General features: G+C 37.9%; 1 protein-coding gene across 1 annotated transcript in view; it reads right to left on the bottom strand.

Moving 5' to 3' along the window:
• epha10 (EPH receptor A10) overlaps nucleotides 1–25109 on the bottom strand; it is a 208475-nt gene that overhangs the window by 62355 nt on the left and 121011 nt on the right. Inside the window, exon 5 of the mRNA XM_030146536.1 lies at nucleotides 15267–15596. Coding sequence (XP_030002396.1) covers nucleotides 15267–15596 — 330 coding nt within the window. The remainder of the gene's footprint in view (nucleotides 1–15266; nucleotides 15597–25109) is intronic.

Here is a 25109-nt window from a genome sequence, read left to right on the forward strand (position 1 = left end):
CAAAAATTGAAAGTGCCACACTGACATGACATCCAAAATTTTTGCAGCCGCCCATATGATGACAGCAACACTGCACAATTGCATTTTCAGATTATTTTCTAGTAAATATTGAAGTTAATAAAGTGTTTTGGCATGCCTGGCTGAGCTGAGTTATCCACAGTGAAAGGGGGATTTAATCCTGGCATGTTAATTAGCATTTAACCTTTCGTTTGTTGTGTATGATCTCATCCCTCTGTTTCTGCATGAAGAAAGAAGAGGGCATCAGAGTGGAAATACTGCTCTACTTGGTGATTTATAAGAAAAGCTAAAATACTCCTGTGAATGTATTGGTTGATTTCAAGGCTGATATTTTATTGAAGTTTGCATTTCTTATACACAACTTAATTGATCCCCTGTGTTTTGTGACGTATTTTCATTAGTAAAGATGTTATTTAATTATTTTTTTCTATTTTTTTCTCTAAATGCAGCCTGGTGATGCCTATGGTGCAAGATAAGAGACCAAGTAGTCCCAAACTGTGATGAGGGTTTGGTTTTGAAAAGAGATAAGAGCACAGAAACACAAGAACTAGCCAAATCTTTGAAGTTTGTGCATAATAGACACATTAAATATTGTTCCAAAAGCCAGGATTATACAAAAGTTTAAGACAAATTGAAATTCTATAAAAGAAACGCATGATCGTGGATAAAAAAGAGGGGTGTGTGTTCACGTGTTTGCATGTGTGCAGCGTTGGTCTGATGAGCTGAACTGTCTGTCACCCACCTGCTGTTGAATCAGAGGAGTATGCCATCATTCAGAAAGACAGCTGCACCTCGACACAACTTTCTCTCTCACTCTTGCTCAGCAGGTCGCCGCAAAATCTCCCCTTCCCTCCAGCAACACGAAAACAAAGACGGAACACACAAGCACAGCAAAGCTCTCTCCAAAGAAGCAAGACAAGATAAAGACCCCACAAGGTATTAGAGTGAGGAAATGAGAGATGAGAACGATTTTGAAGCTTGAACTTCTCCGTCTAGACTTTATGTGAAGATAAGAGCTTGTGTTTCCACTTGTTTCGCCTCTCTCCTGAGAGGGGTTTGGCAAAAGATGTGCATCAAAGACTGCTCTCAAGCCCTGTATAATACTCCCATTATGAGGACAGCATTGAATATGTCATCAGCTACCTACAAGCTTTGTTTTTCTTCATAAGTGACTACATCAATTCTCCGAACAACAAGAAACAACTGTAAATCCACATACAGAGCACACATACTAAAGATCCTGGGAGTGCCTCTTCATATACTCCAATTATAAGCAAAGAGGTAGGCAATTAAAATTCCCATCACAGGGTGACAAAGCATCTTAAGTGGCTGGGCTATAGTCCTGAAAAGTAGCTTGATGACTCTATTCATTTGGTGCCTGCTGAAGCCTCACCTTCCCATCACTTCTAATTAAGGAGGCAAAAAGGATCCAAACGCCTCCACACAGAGGGCTGGAGGTGGGGATGAGAGCAGAGAAGGTGGAGGGGTGTGAAATGGAAAAAAAAAACTATACATATACTGGAAACTAAATAGCAAAGTAGTAGAGTTTCTGTACTTTGACAGCTGAGACGCGCTCATTCAGTCTAGAAAAATGTGGAAAAAAAAAGAACAAAAAAAAAAAAAAAGACATTACCTGACAGCTCTTTTTTTCTGTCACGATGCAGGGAAGTGTGATCTCCAGACTATTCAGGGCATCAACTTGCAAATATTCAAATAGTGAAACTCAAACAGTAACTCTCATAAAACCAGGAGGTTTAAAAATAAGAGACTTCAGATCCACGGTTATATTTCCTCATTATTATTATAGTCTTTCATTCATTCAAACATCTAGTTTCTTCATATTACTTTTTATTTCTTCTGACCCTGCTTGACTTTCCAGAATTTCCACCTCCTTTCATTTCATTTGACAGCTTTATTCAAACACTTTAGAAACACAACCTGCTGCTCATCTGTTTCCCCAATTCTCCCTATTCCCCCACCTTCCTAACTTGTATTTTTTCTTCTCCTTTCATCCCCTTCTTCTATACTTCACCATTCCACTTTCATCTCCTCTTATTCCTTATACACATCCCATAAAATGTCATGGTTAAAAGCACCTCCATTCACAGTGTATCAAAAAAAAAAAAAAAAAAAATTCTACTGCACACCGTCGCAGAAATATGTGTATAGTTCAGTGCTGCTTTCAGTCTGTGTCTCTTTTAGTCTGTTGTTTTATGTCATATTCTTAGAACTATAACAAGCGGGTGAGTGGGGAAAAATGTCCTACTTGTAATTCCGAATCTGGAATTTAACAGATACTGAAATATCTATATAAACCACCCCTGCCAGCAGATCATGATGAATAAACTTTATTAAAAAACTGAGTATTAGACTTAAAGAAGTGGCAAATTTATGTACTCAGAGGTCAGACTGAGTTCTTCAGAAATCATTTGAGAGGGATTTGAGAGGCAACCCCATCGCTGTCTTTGCGTTTCTCCTTTCTGTTAATATTCCTTTCTTCACTTAAACATCCACTTCCTTCATATGCATCTGCTATCACATCCCCTAAAGTTACAATCTTACACTTGGAACATATTCCCTATGCCTACGACTCGCTTACCTCCACTTTTCGCCTCTATATGTTCCCCTTTTATCCTCTTCCTTCTGTCCCTACACCTTCATCTCCTCACTTCTACAGCTACATGTTATACATTTCTTATACCGTTCCCATAAACTTTATTGGTTGAAAGCGCCTTCATTCACAGTAGTTCAAAAAAAAGTTTCCACTGCACACTATTGAGAAAATCCGTGTATTTTTTTTTTTTTTTTTTGCCCTGTGCCTCTTTTGCTCTGCACCCAGAAGGCATTCTGTTCACAATGCTACACCGCTCACCTCTTCCCACTTCTATATCCATCCCTCTTTCCTCTCCTCCCTTTATGCATCCATCTCAGAGGCCCGTGTAACTCCGTGGGGACCAGCCATCTAAAGCCTGGCCAGTAATCCTCTCAGGATATTGAAATGCCAACCCGTCCTCCTCCCTGACCCACACCTCCACCCCATCTCCACAGCCTTCCTGCATCCCTCTCTTCTTTCCTGCCTCAGCTAAAGGGCTTTGAATGTACCACTGGGGGCTGAGACATTCAGCTCAAGTGTGTGTCGATCACTCACGCACGCAAACACACCTATACACACACAAATATATACAAAAACGCATACTGAACAATGCTGAAGGAGGAGGTCATCATCACTCCCTTCTTGCACGTATACAAATCAAATATGACAGACCTTATGGCGTGCAGCCGTGGTAAAGCACACGCATGCAAATACTGCAATACACGCATGGCCTGATGCACGCAAGGAAGACACACACACACACACACACATTTAGCCCTAATCCACAGCTGGATAAGGGGCCCCATGAGCCTTGGGCAAAAATGATCCCGCATTTACTCAGTCCAGACCCCCATCTCCTCATGCTACTCCCACTCCCTCTTCCCTTTTATACATCTATCCATCCTTGACAAACCATGCAAAACTCCCCCCCTTCCCTGTGGTGGCCTGGAAAGTCCTGATAAAACCCCATCTGTCTGGGAGAAATGTGCTCAGCATCTAGTTTGAGGAGATGGTTTTAAAGAATTCAATAAGGTTTTAATGAAGCCTTTTAATCTCACAGGTTTTTAGATCCTATTTTCAGAGGAATTTTCAGCCACTTAGAATGGAAGATTTCAAGTCACAAATGAAACGATACGTGTCCTGTGTTTTTTGGTTCTAATAAATCACTCTTTAGTGCACTCTCCACAACTCAAACCAGGCCCTTAAATCCTCAAATCTGTCTTGGCCCTCAGCTGTCAGCTAAACCATACCACCCGCTGCTAACAAGCTTTCTGCTCTGGAAAAAAAAAAAGAAACAAAACAAATATGATACAGTAGGAGAAATGGAGAGAGCATTGTAGAGAAGATAGAGAGATGCAGAGGGACGAAGACGAAGATGCAGCAGTGATTATATCTAGACAAGCGGTGAAAGAAAGAAGATAGTGGAAACAGTGGCCGCAGATGGAGAGGGAAGAAGAAGAGGGAGAGAAATTACCATCTAAGAATAGTGAGTGTATGAGGAGAGCAAGAAAGGATAAGGTAGAGGAAATGAGGAAGGAAATAGAGGGTAAAAAAAGAAGAGATCGGCATACAGAGGGAAGGAAGAGGTAAAAAAAAAAAAGTAATAAAGAGATGATGAGGTGGTGAGAGAGACAGTGGGAATGTGTGTCTGCAAGTGTGTTTTATTTCAAACCATTGTTAGAGTATTTTTAAAGGTCACTGCGTTTTGGTGGAACGTCTGTGTGAAAGTATACACGTGCAGACACAAACTTGACAACTATGCAGGAATGTTATTTATACTTTTTACCCATCTTCCTACGCAGGATTTCTGGCAATTACTGCCTAATCCTGCAGATGAACTGCCTCACTACACAGTGAAAAGACACCTTGATTGCTTTCACCCACGAAAATGTTGTCAATTGAAAATCGGTCGACTTTATCCTGGATTGTAAATAATGTTGGAGCCCTTATAGATTTTGTTTGAGGCAGTGAGTCCTTAAAGTACAACAATACATTATGGATTGTGTCCCCTGTTTGTCAGTTAAAAAGGTTTTCCCCATGGCAACAGACATCAGGTGCTGGCAGGTTAGACTTCAGAGCAGCAGTGTTAATGTTTACAGATCAGCCATGCATTAGGAATGTCAAGTTGTTGTTACTATTACTGACAATTCATTCAACACAATAAAATGCTGCCACTGTGTTGTTCTTCAAACAGCATATATATACTCAGCAAGGCCAAAAAGAGGTAACATCCTTCCATTGGATATTTACTGCAGTGAGGTATATATAACTATTTCAGAAGGGTCCAACTATTTGCCAGCATCCAGCAAAGAAAAGGAGGTTTTGCTGGAATGACTACAACTAGGTTTTAAACTATTCAATGCTTTAAAAAAAAAAACTGGAAGGATAGTGTGGAACCATCATCCACTAAGGAAGAAATGTGGTCAGATTTTTTTTTTTTTAAGCCTTAGGGGTCCACGGTCCACTGAAACACATGACATTTTCAACACGTCATAGCATTAGAAGTCAATCACACAGACAACTGCATTCAAAAGTGCAGACTTGAAACACTCTCTCAAATTTTTATTTAATGTTGATAGAGCAAATACAACCTCAGATATGACGTTTTGAACCTAGAGCAAACAAACGTGATTGAAAGTATGACAATGAGGTGGTGGTGGTGGGGGGTTATATTTCTGACCATTTCTTGGTCATTTTTTGTCCTTTTTCAAAACGGAAAAAACTGGCTGAATCTGCGGATTCTAATCCTCAGACTGCATTAGCCTTTCAGGTAAGGGTGAGAATGACCCCCACCTGAACCAGATGCGGACCCCAGGAGGACCAGGGGTGGGGTAGTGGTGGTGAGAAAACACCTATGTAAACATATGCTTTTATGTCAAATATGAGTATAGTTTTAATTTATTACAATTTTAATTTTATCTAGCTAATATTTGGAACCAACATTCACTTTTAAAGACTCTGAAAAGGTTTGTTAAGCATCTTTGTGTTATTTATGCAATAAATTACATACATTTTTCAAATCGGATTTTTTTTTTTTTTTGGTATGTGTGTTTTGGCCTTTTGTGTAGATATAGTAGGTTAAAGTGAAAAAAAAGAGGCAGATGAGATAGATGAAGTTGTGCTAAAAACAAACAAACAAACATGGGTATAGTAAACATTTCTTTATATAGTATATAAAGGCAAAATCAAAACTACTCAAAAACAGCCAAAATAGGCTCAGACCCCTAAGGGTTAAATAATTGTAGTTGAAGATCACTTAAAAGTTCTCACAGCACAGACACAATGCAAAGAAAACTCAAGAGATTAGGACTAAACAGCTGTGAAGCTTTAAGAAAACCACTTATTGACATTACTTAGAAAAAATGGCTTCAATTTGTATAAAGATTGGACTGTGTTTAAATGGCAAAAGGTCATGTGGTCTAATGAGTCCAGATTGATCCTGTACCAGAGTGATGGATGCATCAGGATGAGAAGAAAAGCAGATGAAGTGATTACCCATCATGCCTAAAGTCTACTGTACAAGCCTGTGGGGGCAGTGTCCTGATCCGGGGTTGCTTCAGTTGGTCAGATCTAGGTTCAGCAATGTTATGTGTCCATAAAATGAGGTCAGCTGACTACCTGAATATACGGACCAGGTATGAACAGTAGTGGATTTTTTCTTCCCTGATGACACAGGTGTATTCCAACATAACAATTCCAGGATTCACTGAGGTTAAATTGTTAGAATGATTGATTTAATCATTTTCACACATGGATTATCCACCACAAAGTCCAGACCCGAAACACACAGAGAATCTTCGAGATGTGCTGGAGAAGACTTTACCCAGTGGTCCAACATTTCCATCATCAATACAAGATCCTGGCCAAAAAATAAAGCAACTATGGCAACTGTTGAAACATTGTATAAGCTTATTGAAATGATACCAGGGTGAATAATTTAAGCTAAAGGCAGTTTTTTGGTCCAGCTGTGGTAAAATTTCAATATTTTTGAACCAAAAAACATTTTATAAACATTTTTAGATGTGTATTCAGAACCAAAAATGTTTCACACAAAGATTTTTTTCTGTTTCATTTAATATTACAATGCACGATGGTCATCTATTATGTTAGATTATGGAGTAGGAGTGTGACAAAATACACTGGTCTACAATTTTTTAGAAATGATTTGCTTCAGACATTAAATGTGCTAAATGTTACGTATTTTTATAAGATTAATTGGAAAATAAACGACAAAAGTGCCAGTTTGCTGATGTTTTCAAGGTATATGATTAAGTGTTATTACACATATAAATTGGTTTATGTACATTTATATAATAGTTTTATAAATCTTCCACTAAATAGAACCTGTAAAGTGAATATATTCTAATGTGCAGACAGTGTTTTCAAGTAGATCTTGTAGCTCTGAGACAAATATTCCTTTTGAGTCAAACCCATTCTCTTGTTAATTCTTGAATTTCACATTTTGACCCAAGGCTGTATCTTGGAAAGTTTAGCCAACCAGCATTTTTGACTTGATTTTTCTTTATCAGTGACTCTCATGTGGTAAAATTTCCTTACTTTTATTCTGGAAGCATTTTCCTTGTAGACCAGTGATATCAATATGGCGAACTATCATGATATTTTATCTTACAGTGGATTATCGATGTGGTCCTGCCGCGTATCTGTTTTTTAAAAATTATTAGTAACATATAGCCCCATAAACTTCTTTCATCATTTCTCCTTTGTGAGTCGAGTCATTGTTTTATATATCATCCAGGGGGCGCTCCTCATGTGAGTGGCTGAAAATTAGGCCCAAGTCACAGAGGAAGAAAAAACAAAAAACTGTGCTAATACGGTACGGCGGACTCGAGCGGTGAAGTTAAACTCAAAGATGCACTGACATCATTTAAATCAAAAGTGTGGACTCACTTTGGCTTTCATAATGTGGATGAGACAAAGCTGTATAAGTATGTATGTAAGAACTGTCTCACAAAAATACGATACACGGGTGGCATGACAAACATGCACACTTAAGAGACATGAGATTTTGTGTTTTCTGAACAAGTTTAAAATTGTGTCACTGTTTGTCAGACACCTAAAAGAAATCCTGTTTACATTTATGTTGCACTAATACAGTGTCATTGTTTTTGCACTATTGCTGTTTGTACTCTGGTTAAATTATGCTGCAAAATATAAACTATGAAATTTATTTATTTTTGTTTGGTTTTGTTTGACCCTTATAAACATATGGATATATCGTAGGTTATTAAGAGCAATATATCGATAATCACAGTATCGCCATATCGAAATATTATCATGATCCTGAGCCATGTATCGCATATCGTATCATGAGGTACCCTGTGATTCCCAGCTCTACTGTGTAGGGCTGTACTTCAGCGTCTACTGTGTATAGGCTAGGTCAGGTTGTAAATGTGTTATTATTTTTATGTAGGTATTTTAAAGTTTAATTTTAGACATATATTTTACTTATTTTAAATTAGCCTTAGTTTTAGTCGATTTTAATGTATTCATTTATTTATTAGTTATTTATTTTATTGATATGGCAAATACGGGTCCTCTGAAACCAGTTTTGTTCTCGTCTTTGTGATGGAATGACAAATAAACTCCTTTGAATCCTCTGAATCCTTGAATCCTTTGTGGGCTTAGTTAATATCTCCTATACTATACAAATCAGGAAAGGACTCTCTTCTTTTCTGCGTCCACTGTCGATCAGAACGAGCTCAGGACTTAACAGTGAAACCTGCTGCTTCACCACTAAATCCCTCTAAACATTAGACATTGAACCTTTAAATCGCAGGTTCCACGTAGATCTATTAAATAGAGCAAACATATAATTGGTGAAGGTAAAATAGATTACATAAAACACAAATTATTTTAGAATCCGTTTTCAGTTACTAGTCAAATATACAATTTTTAATGCTCTATGTCTCTCCTATGTCTGCATTCAGTCTCTCACACACAAAGAGCATTAAACACCCAGTACCAAATGTCAGTCTAAATCCTCCCTGACACACAAAGTCTTCTGAAACCCTAGGAAATACACTCTCCTAACCCCTTGTCCAATCCCTCTGGATGACACGGTTAGTGGGACAACTCCCACCCTAATACCCCGTAATAACCACAAATCAACAGCATGGCAACTGCTGACAAGACAGAGAGACAGGAAGGAGGAGATAAAAGGGAGAAAGGTTGGAGGAACTGTGGGGACAGGAAAAAAATAATCTCCACAGGTTTGTCCTTTTCTTATATAGCATCCATAACCTTGCAGCTTAGGGTTTGTGGCTTTCTAAATCCTTTCAGGGAACAGAAGGAGGATAAGATGTTACTTGTTAGTCATGTTAGTGTTAGATATGTTGCTATGGTGTTACGACAATTATGCAACTACTATAATGGCGTATTACTATCACCGGTGGGACTAAAGAGACTGTGGTTAAACCAGTGTTTTTCAACCTTGCGGTCGGGAATTCAAATGGGGTCGCCTGAAATTTCTCGTAATTGATAAAAAAACCCAACTTACTAAACAACTTACAACTTACTAACATTTCGACCATGCAAAATTCAGACTTGCACGTACTTGAAGATAGATTCTGTTCATTTAAATGTTATTTTGTTTTGTCTTAATTTGCTTCGTTTTGTTTTATTTTGTTTCTTTGCATGTTCTAAATAAATAAATAAATAAATAAACAAACAAAAAAAAATGATGAGTTGAGAGAGACAATCACAATACAGAAAAGACAAACTGAAGTTGAAAGTGAAGCACTGTGGTACTGTTTATCTGTCAAATGTTCATTGTGGTCGGTTTCAGATGCTGCAGCTCTTTCATAATTCATAGTTTGAGTTCTTGTTTGTTCAGTATTAATTGTCAGCCTTGGAAATCCAAGCTGGACTGACTGTACATATCCTGAACAAGGAAAATAAAATTCTCACTTTGTGCAATAATCTACACCTGGCTTTTCTGCCTCCATCCATAATAATATACATTATATAGACTAAATGTCATCTAAAATGAACATTTATTTGCAATACAGTATAGCAAACTATTACATGATCAAAAACAAATTAATTTAAGCAAAAAAAAAACAAAAAAGGTCTCCATTTTGAATGTCAGGGGTCACCTGAAATTTGGGATGTTAAAATGGGGTCACGAACCAAAAAAGGTTGGAAACCACTGGGCTAAACATTAACCCCTGAAGCGTTTAGGAAAAGCCAATGACTGAGGGCAATCATGCTAAGTAGTAAAGAAAAAGTCATCAGTTAAAGCTGCATGAGACTTTTGTGACCAATTTTTCATCAAATCTGTCAAATCTCAGTCATATCCTCAGTATCACGAATCTGTAAGTCTTTCTGTGATTACTCACCTGAATCTCTTGCATTACGGTGAACTATTTCTTAGTGCCATCCACCAAAAACAAACCATGTGTTTACAAACAGAGCCGGGAGGTAACTTAGGCATCTTTGGAATTTTGTTGCAACGTGCATTGTGGGAAACGGAGGTTTGCACAGCCGCCTGCAGCAGCAGCGGCCGTGCAACCATATGCTATTATATGGATGAAACAAACATGATGCAGAAACGGCTGAAATACGGAAACGGCTGGAGGAATATGCAGAGAGAGAATGGAGCTCCTGCCGTTGCTGCGTTGTGTCTGTAGCAGCTGCTGCTGCAGGCGGCTGCGCGAACCTCCGTTTCCCACAATGCATGTCACGGCAAAATTCCAAAGAGTCCCAAGTTACCTCCCAGCTCTGTTTGTAAACACACGGGTTTGTTTATGGTGGACGGCACTAAGAAATTTTTTAACTGTAATGCAAAAGATTCAGGTGAGTTATCAAAGAAAGACTTATTCGTGATACTTAGGCTATGACTGAGGTTTTACAGATTTGATGAAAAATTGGTCATGAAAGTCTCCCGCAGCTTTAAATATAATCACAGCCAATATGTTATGGTTTACAGAGATCTGGTGTAGACTTCACACTTCAGCTGAACCTCTAAGTCCCTCTGTGTGGTCCAGATGTCCGGATGTTATGTCACCTACTAATACTGAAGAATTCAGGCCACTAAGAGACACACATTCATTATAAATAACCAGCATTCATTTACTTAAATCATCTGTCTTTGAGGAAAAAAAAGCCCAAACCAACAACTCCGTCATGAACCGTGCTATAAATACACCAGACTGGAAACTAAATGCATACTTTTCCAACAAACAAGCCTCTTAAATCCTTAATCAAGTCTTCATTACGAAGAGAGTCCTTTTACCACAAACAAACTGAGTAGATCTGCCCTTAACTCGCTTGGAGCTACAGTGGACTAGACTGAGTGCTGCTGCCACCAAAAGCACTCACATATAACTTACAATTTGTCATTTCTTATGCAGCACATTTCTCAAAGCTAATTTCCAATTAGTGGGGAAAAACACACTCTGCCATTCTCACTTTTTCATTGTTTCTCAGCTGTCTGCTTCTGTGTGTGCCTTTTCAGTGTGTGCACTCATACTTCATTTGCTTCATTATGCATTCACTCGCTTCTGAACCACATTTCTTTTAGATTTTAAAATGAGAAATTTGCAAATGGATAAAATAAGAATACAATTGTAATGGTATGGACAGCAGGAGGAAGGTAAATGTGTATATGGTCAAGAGTGTACACCATAAGCTTGTGTGTTTTTGTTTGCGGTCTAGTGTGTGTCTTTTCACACTTGAGCTCCCACTGCTGGTGGTGTCGCAGAGCTGGTTGACAAGGCTACTTTGCAAAGTCCTTTTTCAAACCCCCAGCTAATGGTCTCCTGTAGACTACTGCTGATGAAAATGAGATCACCTCCACTGGTGAGACTTTTAGCTCAGTTGCAAATGACAGGCACCCTGTCAGTGTGGAGAGGGACTAAGTATGATGAGAACTGGAGCTGCTATGAGCCTGCACAGCACCCCGTCTCACTATCGATCTGCCTTTCCTAATCTCAGGGTCAGGACCCAAAATGGGGTTGTGTATCCATTATCATTGGCTCAAGAATTGTTAGAATAAAATACATGACAATGTTAGGATATGTTAATGAATTTTTCCTAATTAAAGTAGAAGAAAAGCGTTCTTACGTGATATGTACAGTGGAGAGCTCCATGATTTTCATGTGTAAATAAACCATATCCCTATCCAACCTGTGGCATGATCAGCATGTGCGCAGCTGTAAATAGTATATATAGCTTTGTTGATTTGTCTTTATTTTGATTTTGCACTTCTTTTGCTCTTGTGTGCTTTTCTGCTTTGCGGCTGTAAACCTGGAACTAATAAAGGCATATCTTATTTTATCTTATCTTAAATGGGCAGGTGCTCTAATGACAACAAATAGGAATAGACAAAGAAAATCAAAATATTTGATGTACAAAGAAAATGTTTTAACAGCGAGAAGGCAAATCAATCATGTATTTGTTTGTGTACATGAACATTTTAATTGTTTGATTCATGTGTCTGTTAGTTGATGACATATTGCTATAGTTAACATGTCAGTGTTAGATGCGATTGCTGGTACTATCACTGAAACTGTGAGTGACATTCTGACATCCCCCAACCTACTGGCTTGTTCATAATGTAGACTATGTACATATTAGGATAATTTGCAGCATAATAATAATAATAATAATAATGATGATGATGATGTTGATGATGATGATGATGGTAATAATAATACATTTTATTTTAAAGGCGCCTTTCTTGGCACTCAAGGACACCGTACAGTTAAACAGGAGAGTATAAAACAAGCAATAAAACAGAGTAAAAAATAAAAGGCAGGTTAAAAAATTGGACAATGCAATGGTGTTCACAAAGAGAAAGTGGTTCTAAACAGGTGGGTTTTGAGTTTGGATTTGAAAAGAGGGAGTGAAGTGATATTTCTGAGCTCCAGTGGCAAGGAGTTCCAGAGTTGGGGAGCAGAGCGGCTGAATGCTCTACACCATATAATTTTCTAAGTTATGGTCATGGGGAGACTATGTTGTGTTTTTTAGGTCTACTTTTTTGGGTAACCCCTGTGGTACATAATACACAGTATCTTCTGAAAAACATTGTTTATAAAGAATCAGTAGCTTGCGTATAAGAATGTGTATGTAAAGTGTACCAATGCATCTACTGATTTTTGTCTTTTTTTTTTTTTTACATTGAGTACACAGAGCCTGCAAATGAGCAGGTGTTTCTGTCTAAGTATATCTATGCATATAACTTGTGGCTGTGTGTGGGCAGGCACACATTCAACCACGACTGCTGCATTAGAATCTTATACTACTTATGTCATTAAAAATGTATGTCTCTAAGAAATAAGTGCTTAGTGGTTTTCATAAGAAAGAAGTCAAATGTCAGGATCGCATTATCTACTTAGTAGTTTTATCTACTCATACTGGGATGCAAAGATAATGTCACAGATGCTTTTAAACATCAGTAAAAGCAACAACAAAAAGCTTAAGTTACATCTAAGTTTTATTATCATCATGTAGTCTCCTCAAGGCATCGAAACTGTAAACACATGCAGAGCAAAGTGATTAAAAATGTACTACTCTGATATAAAATGCAGTCAAAAGCATTTCAGACATCCAACAGTGGTGGTTTATCCTGTTTGAGTACATTTGCTTCATTGTCTCTACAGAAATGCAGTTTGACCTCGCTCAGTTGTTTCTCTACGTTGCAAACTAATTCTGAAAATTCTATCTAAAATCTCTATTGCTCCCCTCTTACTTACATAACCTATCGTTGCGGTGGCAGACTGGTTAGCACTTCTGCTTGACTGCAAAAAGGTTCAGATTTTCAGTTGATCCAGAGTTTTTCTCTGCTGAGATTACATGTTCTTGCAGTTTCCCCCCACCATTAAAAACAGGTACATACAGTCATGGAAAAAAATTATTAGACCATGAAAAATCATCAAAAACAATGGTTATGCAATCAAGTACTAACTCCTGTGTGTATCATGTGACTAAAACAGACAGAAAAGAAAACATGAAATGCCTAAAAGCACTGTTTTTGGCAGTACAATGCCATAGCTACTGATGTAAGAACTGAAGTGATTTTGGTTATTATCAAGAAAACATGGAAAACATGGTTAGATATTAGCTCTGAAATTAAACCCTTATGAGCTATTTTTGTTGTTATCATTATATTTGTCTAAACAAATGTACCTTTAGTTGTACCAGGTATTAAAATGAACAACAAATTGAAGAAAATAAGGGTGATCTAATCATTTTTCCATGGCTGTATAGGTAAATTCTCCTCACTGCTACTAAGGTGTGCCATATGCTAATGCTAGGTACTGCATATGCATTAGGATGGGTAAAATGCACAGATTGAATTTTCCTATGGGGATAAAAAAGCTTGTGTGTCTGAAGGCTAAACTTAACGGCAATGGTGGTGTGGAATACACTGCCACAACTTTTAATTTCAGAAATTCAAGCAGTTAGTTTTTCTAAAAGTTTGAGAATTTTCATATTTACCCAAGAATAACTGTCTGAGCTGTCACACATCCTACAGTGACATCACCTAGATGGTTTGTTTTTCTTTTGTTTGTTGTGGAGCTGTTTTTGGTTTTTTGTTTCTGTTTTTTGGGTTTGTTCATTTATTCATAATTTTTTTATCTGTCGTTGTTGTCAGTATTATTATTACCTCCACCAAGTGAAACGGTGGAGGTTATGTTTTCATCAGGGTCTGTCTGTCTGTTTGTCTGTTAGCAAGATAACTCAAAAAGTTATGGATGGATTGTCATGAAATTTTCAGGAAATGCTGATACTGGCACAAGGAACAAATGATTACATTTTGGTGGTGATGGGGGGGGGGCTGATCTGCCTTGGCGGAGGTCTGCGCTCTCCCAGTCCTTTTCTAGTTCTTACTGTAGTTGTTTGCATTGCATGCTTGTTGCTACCTCCACTAGGAGCTATTGTGTAATCACTTTGCTTTGTGTATTTGTTTGTTTGCATGTTTGTTTGTTAGCAACTTTACGGGAAACTGTTACAACCATCTTTACCAAATTTTACCCACAGATAGGCCTAGGCCCTGGGATGAACCCATTAAATTTTGGGCCAAGTAGGCCAAAATTCAAGGTCATAGCAAGGTCACAAAATCTCAAATTATCCTATATGTCATCATTGAGCAATTTTTGAAAATTCATAAAAAATTCAAATCGACTCTGATTAGCCTCCAATTTGATAAACCCGTAGCTTATAACAGTATCTTGTATCTGGCACAAAATTGTCCATATCCACTGTGGAATGTGGACTCTGTGGACATTTCCATTTAACATTGAAAATCCCACTTACCACACATTTTTCATTATAACTCAACAAATATTGATTTGAATTTAATATAATTTGACACACACATGACTGATACCAAGCCTCAACTTTTTCTGCTGTATGGAACAACCTTGAAACTGTTTAATTTAAAAAGAAATAGTCGATCCACACATGCACACCATTCAGAGGTTGGCAGAGGTTTGCCATTCTCTGAACACTTGTTGAATTTTGGTTTTCGTGTTGAGTGTATGTACATCCTGTTTGTTGAGTGAGTTGTGGGAAATTGTGGTGCTTTGTATTTTTTATGTTGTTAAGGACCCCAGGAAGAGTAGCTGCTGCGGTGTGCAGCAGCTAATGGGGATCAAACTAATAAACTAAACTAAACTACACTGAGACTCACCTGGTAGACTTGTTGAAACGTTCACTTGGGTGTAGAACCTTTTGTTGGGCAGAAGCTCCGACACTCCATTCAAGGCCTCTACAGTGAATGTGTAGTTGGTGTCGGGAAGAAGATTGACCACGGTCACCGTTCTCTCCGTCAGGCCGACCTGCTGAGGCACAAAACCGACACTTGCCCCACATGGCTCACATTGCCTCCCAACGCACCTCCGGCACCCCACGCTGTAGGTCAGGTCCACTCTGCCACCAGTGTCAGATGGTGCAGCCCACTCCAGGATCAGGGTGGACTGCTTCAGGGTGTAGACCAAGTCTCTAGGTGGGGAGGGGGGCCCTATGAGAGAGAGAGAAAAAAAAAATGTAAACAAAATTTTTTTGGCTGCAACAACGTTGAAAAACATGACAGAAGAAAAAAAACAAGGTGAGAAAAGAGGAAACATCTTTTAGTCAGGACTTGTTATGCAGTGATTTATACTGCGAGAAGGAAAATTGAAAAAACACAAAATTTACTGATAAAGCTACCCAGCTGTGTTTTTGGTTACATGAAGAAATACATCAGCCTTGAATGAATGAGGCAAATACAGATGATCAAAACAGCAGTAATGTCAAACATCTGGTCACATCACAGCACAGCACAGTGCAGTGTTATTGTTGAAAACAGCATAAAAATCCTTTCTGAATAAGTAAATAAAGCGATAAGATGATTGAATGCAGCATATTTACCCACATGGCTTTATTACGCAAACAACATGTTACTGAAACATGAGATTTTTCACAAACCAGACTAAGTGCATCGGTATTATGGTGTGATTGCATGAGCCCAGTTTGCACGTCATGCTATAATAATCCTGTTTTATCCAGGATTTGGTGTTAAGAATCAATTGTTTTGATGAAAACCATTGACCCTAATGCAAAGAGGCCACTGAAAATCTGGGCTTGAAGATGGAAGAGGGATTACAGGAGATGCAGAGAGATGGCAAATAACACTTGGGAATAAAACTAGGTCTAAAGGAAATGGTCAAGGAAAGGAAGTATCTGTTTTTTTGTTTGCTTGTTTTTTTTATTGAACAATGAACAATTGAACAGTATATACACATAATCGAAAACATCAAAGTAGGCTAGAAAAATTCACATTTCACAATATATTTACCTCCGCCAAGGAGGTTATGTTTTTGCCAGGGTTTGTTTGTCTGTCTGTCTGTTTGTCTGTCCGTTAGTGTGCAACATAACCCAAAAAGTTATGGACATATTTTGATGAAATTTTCAGGGTTTGTTGGAAATGGGATAAGGAAGAAATTATTAAATTTTGGTGGTGATCGGGGGTGGGGGGGCCCACGGGGGGGCCACTGATCAGCCTTGGCGGAGGTCTGCACTCTCCGAGTGCTTCTAGTTCACATTTCCAATATACAGAAACAAATGTAAGTAAAAATAAAATAAAAATAAAATAAAAAAGCTCAAGGTATAAAATAGAAATTAAGATTATCTACTTGACAGTTTTTTTTTTAAATTTATTTTATTTGCTTTAGAGTTTATAATGTTCTTCAGATTCGCTAAATAATTGGAAAAAAGTGCTTTAACTCTTTCGGTGCCAGACAGTTAAGGGGCTAATAAGCCTTAAAAGTGCCACAGAATTTGGCCGTTTTTCAGTATTTCGCGTCGTTTATATAATCGAAGTCTGAATCGTCATCAGAACTCATTTTCTAGCAGATGGGACTGTTTTGACAGATCGCTGTGTTTACGATATTACTACAAAATGGCCATCTAATTTGCATATGATTTCATTCATAAATTCATTCAGAAAATTTCCCAAGCAGAAAACGAAACGCGAGCTCTTCCTTGGTCAAAAACCGCTCGGTAACATCCGACCGATTGCTACTTAGATTCAAAACGCACCGGATGCAGCCGATTCATTATTGATCGTAATTTGCAAGAAGATTTGAAAGAACGTCATCGAAATGTGAGAAAGAAATGGGGGTGGATGGTTTGTTTGTACACAAATATGGCGTGTTCTCCAAAGCCGATCTGATCGGCCCGTGGCACTTTAAAGGTTGTATTCATAAAGCCGATTTAATCGGCCCATGGCACTGAAAGAGTTAAAAACAATAATGTTTGGATGCTGGTGTGCAAATTTAGTGCAATGAATGTGAAATTTGGCAAATATTACTAAAAGGTTGATGATATATGTTTTTTCTGGATTTATTTTATCAATTTGTGAAAGGCCAAATAAAACATGTTGAAACGTCAGTTTACATGAAGGGTCAATTTTGGTGTTCATGAAATTATTTAAATCAATCCAAAATGTATGTGAGTAAGTGAAATCCCAAAATAAATGAATGATATATTGTTTCCTCTGTGTTGCTGCAAAAGAAGTATCTGGTGCACGCATCTGTGTGATTCAACTTGGAAAACTGTTTTTGTTTTTTTTAATTAAGTAAAAAACAGACTGTAAAACTTGTGAATGATGAATATTACCTGTTCTCGGCATGAACATGGATCATGTTTACCCATTATACACTTATGTTAACAATTCTGTATGGGATAGACTCTGCACTTGGCATCAGAAATAAAAGATATGTTACAATGTCGATGACTGTTAATGCCATTAAACAGTAGTACAGTCAGTATTGTTGACAGATGTGAGTTGGTCTATGAATGGAGGTCAGTCAGACTGTGAGGCACACATCTAAAAATCTAAATATTATTTTCAAGTATTCAAAGAAAAATAGAGCTAAGGAAAATGACTCATTTGTAATTATACAGTTACATAAAGTGCATGATCAGGGAAGACAGAAAATTAAAATTACTTTCACTACTGTTTAGCAATTCATTCTGGTTTTAGTTTATTTTGAGGTATTTTATGTAACTATAGAGAGTTGAGATAGGCCCCAGTACCCCTGCGACCCTCTCGAGGACAAAGCGATTCAGAAAAGTGAATAAATGAATGAATGTCACTGTAATTGTAGTGCCATTTAAAACACCCTTCTGAATTATGCACAGGGAAATGACACGATCTCCTATGCCAAGGCACAGGATTAGTCACCCATTTGAGTCAAAATACCACAGAAGTGAACTGGACTAAAAAAAAAAAAAAAACAGCACTGGACACAAAGGACCCAAATGAATGTGGATCCCAGTCATGTTCAGCTGAGACTGAAGTAGTGCACAAAGAATATTCTTGGCTACCTTTAAGGCAGCTTCATTATTCACTGCAACATTTGTTTGGTCAAAACTACGAGGACAGCTGCTTATAAAAACTCTGAGAAAACAAACTTTAAATCTGCAGTGCCGATGGTAAAAGCCAGTAGCTTTACAGATGTTGGCCTTGTTTTCTTGGTACAGTAGGAAATCAATATTTTGTGGTTGTGTAAACCTGGGGTCATTAAAGCACCTAAGCCTTGTTCTTATTGACCTTATCTGTTAAGCCTACACATCCAGTGTGAATTATGCGTTTCTATTTGTTCAATACTTGTTCCGACACAGCGCCAGGGTTGAGCTCAAAGAATAAGGCTCAGATTGTCTTCCACGCCATGAGAATAACTCTGAGCAGCAAATCAATTTAATGGAATACACAGTTGTAATTACAGATGCATGTGTGTCCTAATTATGCGATATTGATAAGAATATTAACTTTCATTCACACAGTGGACAGTTTGTTGCCAGTTTTCCTTCTGGCTTAGCTGCAGCGGCGGTTTGGCTTGTAGCCTGCATTATATTTTCCAAGTCCTTGCATAATATAGAGCTCTGGACCTGCAAATGTTTGTGATTGGTCACCTTTTATGTGAATGCACTCATAACGTTCCTGGGTTAACCCTTAGAGGTCTGAGCCTATTTTGGCTGTTTTCGACTACTTTTGATTTTGCCTTTATATACTATTGAAAGAAATGTTTACTATACCCATGTTTGGTATCTTTTTTTCAGCACAACTTCATCTATCTCATCTGTCTATTATTTTTTCACTTTAACCTACTATATCAACACAAAAGGCCAAAAACACTAAAAAATATATAAAATCCGATTTGAAAAATTTCTACAATTTATTGCATAAATAACACAAAGATAATTAATGAACCTTTTCATAGACTTTAAAAGTGAATGTTGGTTCCAAATATTAGGTATATCAAATCTAAATTGTAATAAATTAAAACTATATTCAAATATTTGACATAAAAGCATATCTTTACATAGGCATTTTCTCCTGTTTTCTCACCCCCCCGGTATTCTCGGTTTTCGTATCTGGTCCAGGTGGGGGTCATCCCCACCCTTAACTGCAATGCTAATACAGTCTGTGGATTAGAATCCACTATTAGATTAGAGATTAGAAAGGACAAAAAAAATTGAATACATGGTAAGAAATATAAGCGCCCCCCCCACCACCACCACATTTTCATACTTTTATTCATGTCTGTTTGCTCCGATTTCAAAACATCATACATCTGGTTGTATTTGCTCTATCAGCATCAAATAAAAAGTGGGAGAGTGTTTCAAGTCCACACTTTCGAATGCAATTGTCCCCAGTGGTCTATGTGTCCGACTTCTGACGCTACAACGTGTCGAATATGTGACCGTGGACCCCTCAGGGTTAACAGGAACAGTTGGTAACTACCTTCATGAAACCATTTCAAATGCTTTCTTAAGCTTCATCCATAGTAGAGACATTATTCCAACTCCATGTTTGTATGATCTAATACATGATAAAGGCAAACCATAAAGGTTGTGTGGTGTAAAGCCCCATTTCTACAGAACAAGTACAACCTGTGGTAGTTGGTGTTAATTACAGAGTTTATACGAGATGTTAATTCTGTGCAAATCTGCCAAGTCTGTAATCTGTAAATTAAAAATTCCACTGCAAATTCCCCACCCTGTTTGGGGAAATGCAGAGATCCTCTAATATGCAAAGCGACATCTCTGTGATTTGGTGGGATTTGCAACACTTTTTGTTTCCACTATGCATTTATTCAACCTATTTTAGTTTAAGTTTTAAAAATGTTTTGGGGCGGAAATTCAGGAGGCTCAGGCTGCAATATAGCATGGATATTCACTGAAAAGAGCAAACCTAAATCCCTCAGAAAAATGAAATCTCAAGACGATGAGATGGATGGCTTACATGATAGCAACACAGGAATCGTTTTTCTATCTTCCAACAGTTATCTGTACGTGGGGACCAGGGAACTAGGAAATAATGACAATAAATTTGAGTAAAAATCAGAGTTTGCGTATCCCGTGTGAATGTGCCACATGAAACACTGACACAGAGCTCTAATTTCCAAATCATTTGAACTCCTCATGTTATACTAGTCCTGTATGAATAAGGCTTAAGAGTATAAATGATTGAAATGAAAACCTAAAAATACTAGCAGTAACTTTCAAGTAAGTACATTTAAGGATAAGTAACTCTAATCTTAAATAAGTAACACTGTAAACTTTCACATGAGTAATTTATGTGTTTAAGTTTTGCCACAGTGACCTTACTCCTACTTGATAACATAATTCAGTACTTTTTACAGCACTTGCCTTAACCTCTGCAACACACAAATGGCAAAAAAAGCTAAAAATAATGCATGCGGTTTGTCCCTAAAGGGCTGTATAGGATGTCTGCGCTAAGTCCGTGTCCTGACCGACCTGTGCCTTTCCCTGCAGGTCCTGGCACACAGAGACTGGATGGTGCATTCAAGTCCATTAAAGGTCATGAATTTTATATGTGTCCTTGCATGTGTACGCATGTGCTCTGTAATGAATAAGTGAAGGTGTACTGCTCTGTGCATGCTGTCAAACACACCACGCATCACACAGCTGCGTCCTGCTCCCAGTCACACGTGGACCATAGTTACATAAGCCCAGAGAGCATTCAGGATGTAAACACACATACACAGAGCATGAACACACACTCCATGTAGACACAGCTGGGCCTTTATTCAGAACCCTCTCCTCCTCTCCTCTCATGCTTGTTTCTCTTTCTCTTGAAGCTTCTTTTGGCTCCCTCTCTTCTCATCTTCAAATCTGAAGGCCTCTTATTAAAACTTCACCTTCCCAACTCTATCTGTTTTCATTCTCAATTTCTCCCTTTTTTGCTCTCCCCTACAATCACTCTTTTTTTTCCCTGTCAGTCCACCCTAAAATCAACCCTCCACTCATTTTCCCATTTTCCATTGCTGCTCTGATATATACAGCATCATCCAAAATTGCTCATAAGCATGTTTTTACATATTCAACCACTTTAAAGGGGCCATATTTTACTAAACCTACTTTTATTACTCTTTGGTACATTTATTTGTGTATTTGGGGACCATAATAGCTTGAGAAGTTTGAATTTGAACCCGACAGGTGCTGCAAAGCTATCTTTATATTTATTCCGGCAAAAATCAAGTGGCTTTTTACAATTCTTTTCAATTCCTGCCTAATTTCTTACATTTAATAACTACTTAGGTCATGACATTTGCACATATAAGGTCAAGACTTCAGACGAACATTTCTCAGAGTACTCTATAATTATAACATAATTATAATAACTATAACTATATATAATAACTATAATTATAATAATAATACTGGATTGGATTTATATATCGCTTTTCTAGACACCCAAAGCGCTTTACATTATTAACCCATTATTCATTCACTCTCACATTCACACTCTGGTGGTGGTAAACCACATTTGTAGCCACAGCTGCCCTGGGGCAGACTGACAGAAGCGTGGCTGCCAATTTGCGACTATGGCCCCTCCGACCACCACCAAACATTCATACACCACTGTGGGAGGCAGGGAGGGTGAAGTGTCTTGCCCACAGACACAACAGGTTGGCTAGGACAGAGCGGGATTCGAACCGCCAACCCTTCGGTTATTGGACGACCCGCTCTACCACCTGAGCCACAGCCGCCCCATAATTGTTTATCAGCAGCAGCGGTTGTAATAAAAACTGAAAATATGTCCACATTTCAAGTCTAAAATGTTCAGTTGTTGGTTGTATTAACGGACACAAGAGGCTGAACAGGACAGAACGGCAGGGTCAACAACCTGGAGGGGTTGGGGTGTGAAGTGGTTCATTTGCATTTAAAGGGCCAGCGCTCAAAATTACCTTTCTGGTATCATTACTCAGAAAAAAGGGTTGAAGATGGACCTGTGGAGTTGAATTAATGAAGAATTCAGACCCAAGCAGAGCATTTACAGTTTATGTAGACCTCAGGGAAATATATTAAAATGCATAATTCCATTTTAAAAAGGAAAATATCACTCCTTTAATGCATTTCCTTAAGCCAGAAGCTGTCTTGCAACTACTTTAGCCTTCCTGCTATAAGTTGTGAGCTCCCAGTCTCAGAAATCCTTTTTAAAAACATGCACCGGGTAGGCATTAGACTGACTTTAAGGTTTTTTTCTACAGTTATTATGCTGCAGCTATTGCCATTGTAGTACTGTCAGCAATATAGTTCCACTCAGCAAAAACTGTTTTATAAGAAAATATTTCAGTCTCCCCAGACATTTTCTGTTAAGTTTTTCTACCTCTTCATTGCCAGGTCAGGAAGTATTTTAAAAATATTTTGTAAAAAGCTAACATTATGCCATATATAAGACTAGCCCTGTGTTACCGCCAAATAAGCCACAACAGGATGATCAAGACTTCTCAATTTTGTGCCAGGATCTTTCATCACCCTCATCAGATTATTTTGCTAAAATGGCTGGCTCACTGTACAATATATAGAAATCAATAACGTGACAAAAACATTAATCTAAAAATCATTTGAAAAGGCCTGAACAACTTCAGCTAAAAACAGTCATTTACAATCTGTATCTGGAACAACAAATAGCATAGCAACGGGCTGATATATAGAAATAACAGACCATGGAATGCCATCATTGATCTGTCAAAGCTATGTAATTAGGCAAGATATATAATGTGAGGACTGAGAAATATCTATAATTTCATAACACTCTCTATAATTTCTTTCTCACAAATCACACACCAATATTTTAGTCTGTTGGGTGGTGCTTTGTGTTGTTCCACATGACATACATCCAAGTCTGAAATTTGTACAGGGATTGAATACAGAATGTGGTGAATCTGAGCAAGAGAACAACTCAACCATGACAAAATGAGGAGTGTGTACCAGTTCTACTAATTCTGTTCAATACATGGTTCAGTTATGAAAGGTTTTGTATTAATATTAAAATATTTTCAATGTTGCAGTGGATTGAAAATTTGGGAGGTTAAATTTTCATTAAAAGGAGTTAATGAATCAAATATGAGAAAAGATATAAGGAACTAGATAGATATGTATATAATCTATTTATTTATTGAATTTACAGAAAATATGCTATATCGTCCTCCATATTATTATCGAGATAGGATATAAGGTCATATTTCATGTCGTTAATAAACATTAGCACTGAGTAACAACAGGTCATACTACTAGATAATTTCTCATCCTTTGAAAAACTTTCAGTTTCAGCTTTTATAAAGACCTTCTAAAAAGAATCTATTATATCCAAGAGAAAGCAGTAGTTGTTGACTGTAGTGAGCAATTCAAATTTTACAGGGAAAATGAAGCATATTGTTCTTTAACTGCTGAGATAATAAGGTGCATAATGTATATCAAACTTCATTCACCTACAGCAGCAAAAACTCCATAATTTTACATTTATACACCTTCCCTGCCCCTTTTCCTTCCTTTTCTCCATCTATACCATATGGTGGATTAGCAGAATCTGGGGATGATCATAATTACTGAATCAATAGTGTAATTAATGTGGTCATTAGGCTGCTATAAATGTTATCACACAGGGCTCAAAGAGCTCAGCAATCAATATTGTAATTAAACCCTCCTCCAACACAGTTACCATAAACGGTAGTATGACCACATGTTTGAACATATATATGTGCATATAAACCAGTGTGTATGCATACAAACATGCACACACAGGCCAAGTGACCCTGTGGTTCCACTGGTCAGAGTACTCCCTGGATGTGAAGCACATTATTCTTCCATCTAATTACTAAGCTATATCAATAGGCTGTTTGCTATGCAAAAATCAATAGGGCTACCCTGGATGGTCTTTGTCTTATTGGCCTTGTAGTGCATCTTTATTGGAGTTGAACAGTACAAGGTACGAGAGAAGGGGTGAGAAAAGGTAATAGGCGGTGGATGAAAGGATAATGTGTGGACAGAGGGGGCGAGATTGCAGAGTTTATCGTTTGAGAATAGAGGGATGAGATTTTAGTGTGACAGAGGGATAAAAGATAGGGTGATAACGAGCATGGATTAAAAGGATGAAAGGATGTAGAGGAAGGAAAATGTGTGGAGGCAGGGGGTGGAAAGAAGAGTGATGAGTGGCCAAGATGAAAAGACAGAGGGGGAATGGGAGAAAATGTGTGTTCAGGGGTCAAAAAGGAGGAAGAGAGGGGGGAATCCAGGGGATGGATAAGTAATGGGTGTACAGGATATAGCCGGATACGGATGCATGATGTCAGTTGAAAAGGAGGAGGAATATTGAGAGGAAGCACAAGGTTAAGCAAAAAAATGGGAAGTGGGGGAGATAAGGTGGGTTTCTGGGGAATACATAATGTGGACGTAATGGTGGGACAGATGAAGGATGGGGGGTTATGAAAGGGGATAAAGGTTAGAAGCAGAGGAAATGGCTATGGATAGATATATGATGTGTATAAATTATTAGCTAAAATAGAGGGGTCTAAGTAGTGTCAGTGGGGTCTCGGTTACCATTTTCAATGTATCATATGATATGGATTTATCCATAGCAGTAAAATATAGAATTGCTGAAACAACTATGCTATTGTAACATTTCAATAGGCTGTACCATTTAATACATAAGCCATTCAATATATAATACTATCATATT

This window comes from Sphaeramia orbicularis, chromosome 11, assembly GCF_902148855.1.
Source record: "Sphaeramia orbicularis chromosome 11, fSphaOr1.1, whole genome shotgun sequence".
Taxonomy (NCBI): Eukaryota; Metazoa; Chordata; class Actinopteri; order Kurtiformes; family Apogonidae; genus Sphaeramia; species Sphaeramia orbicularis.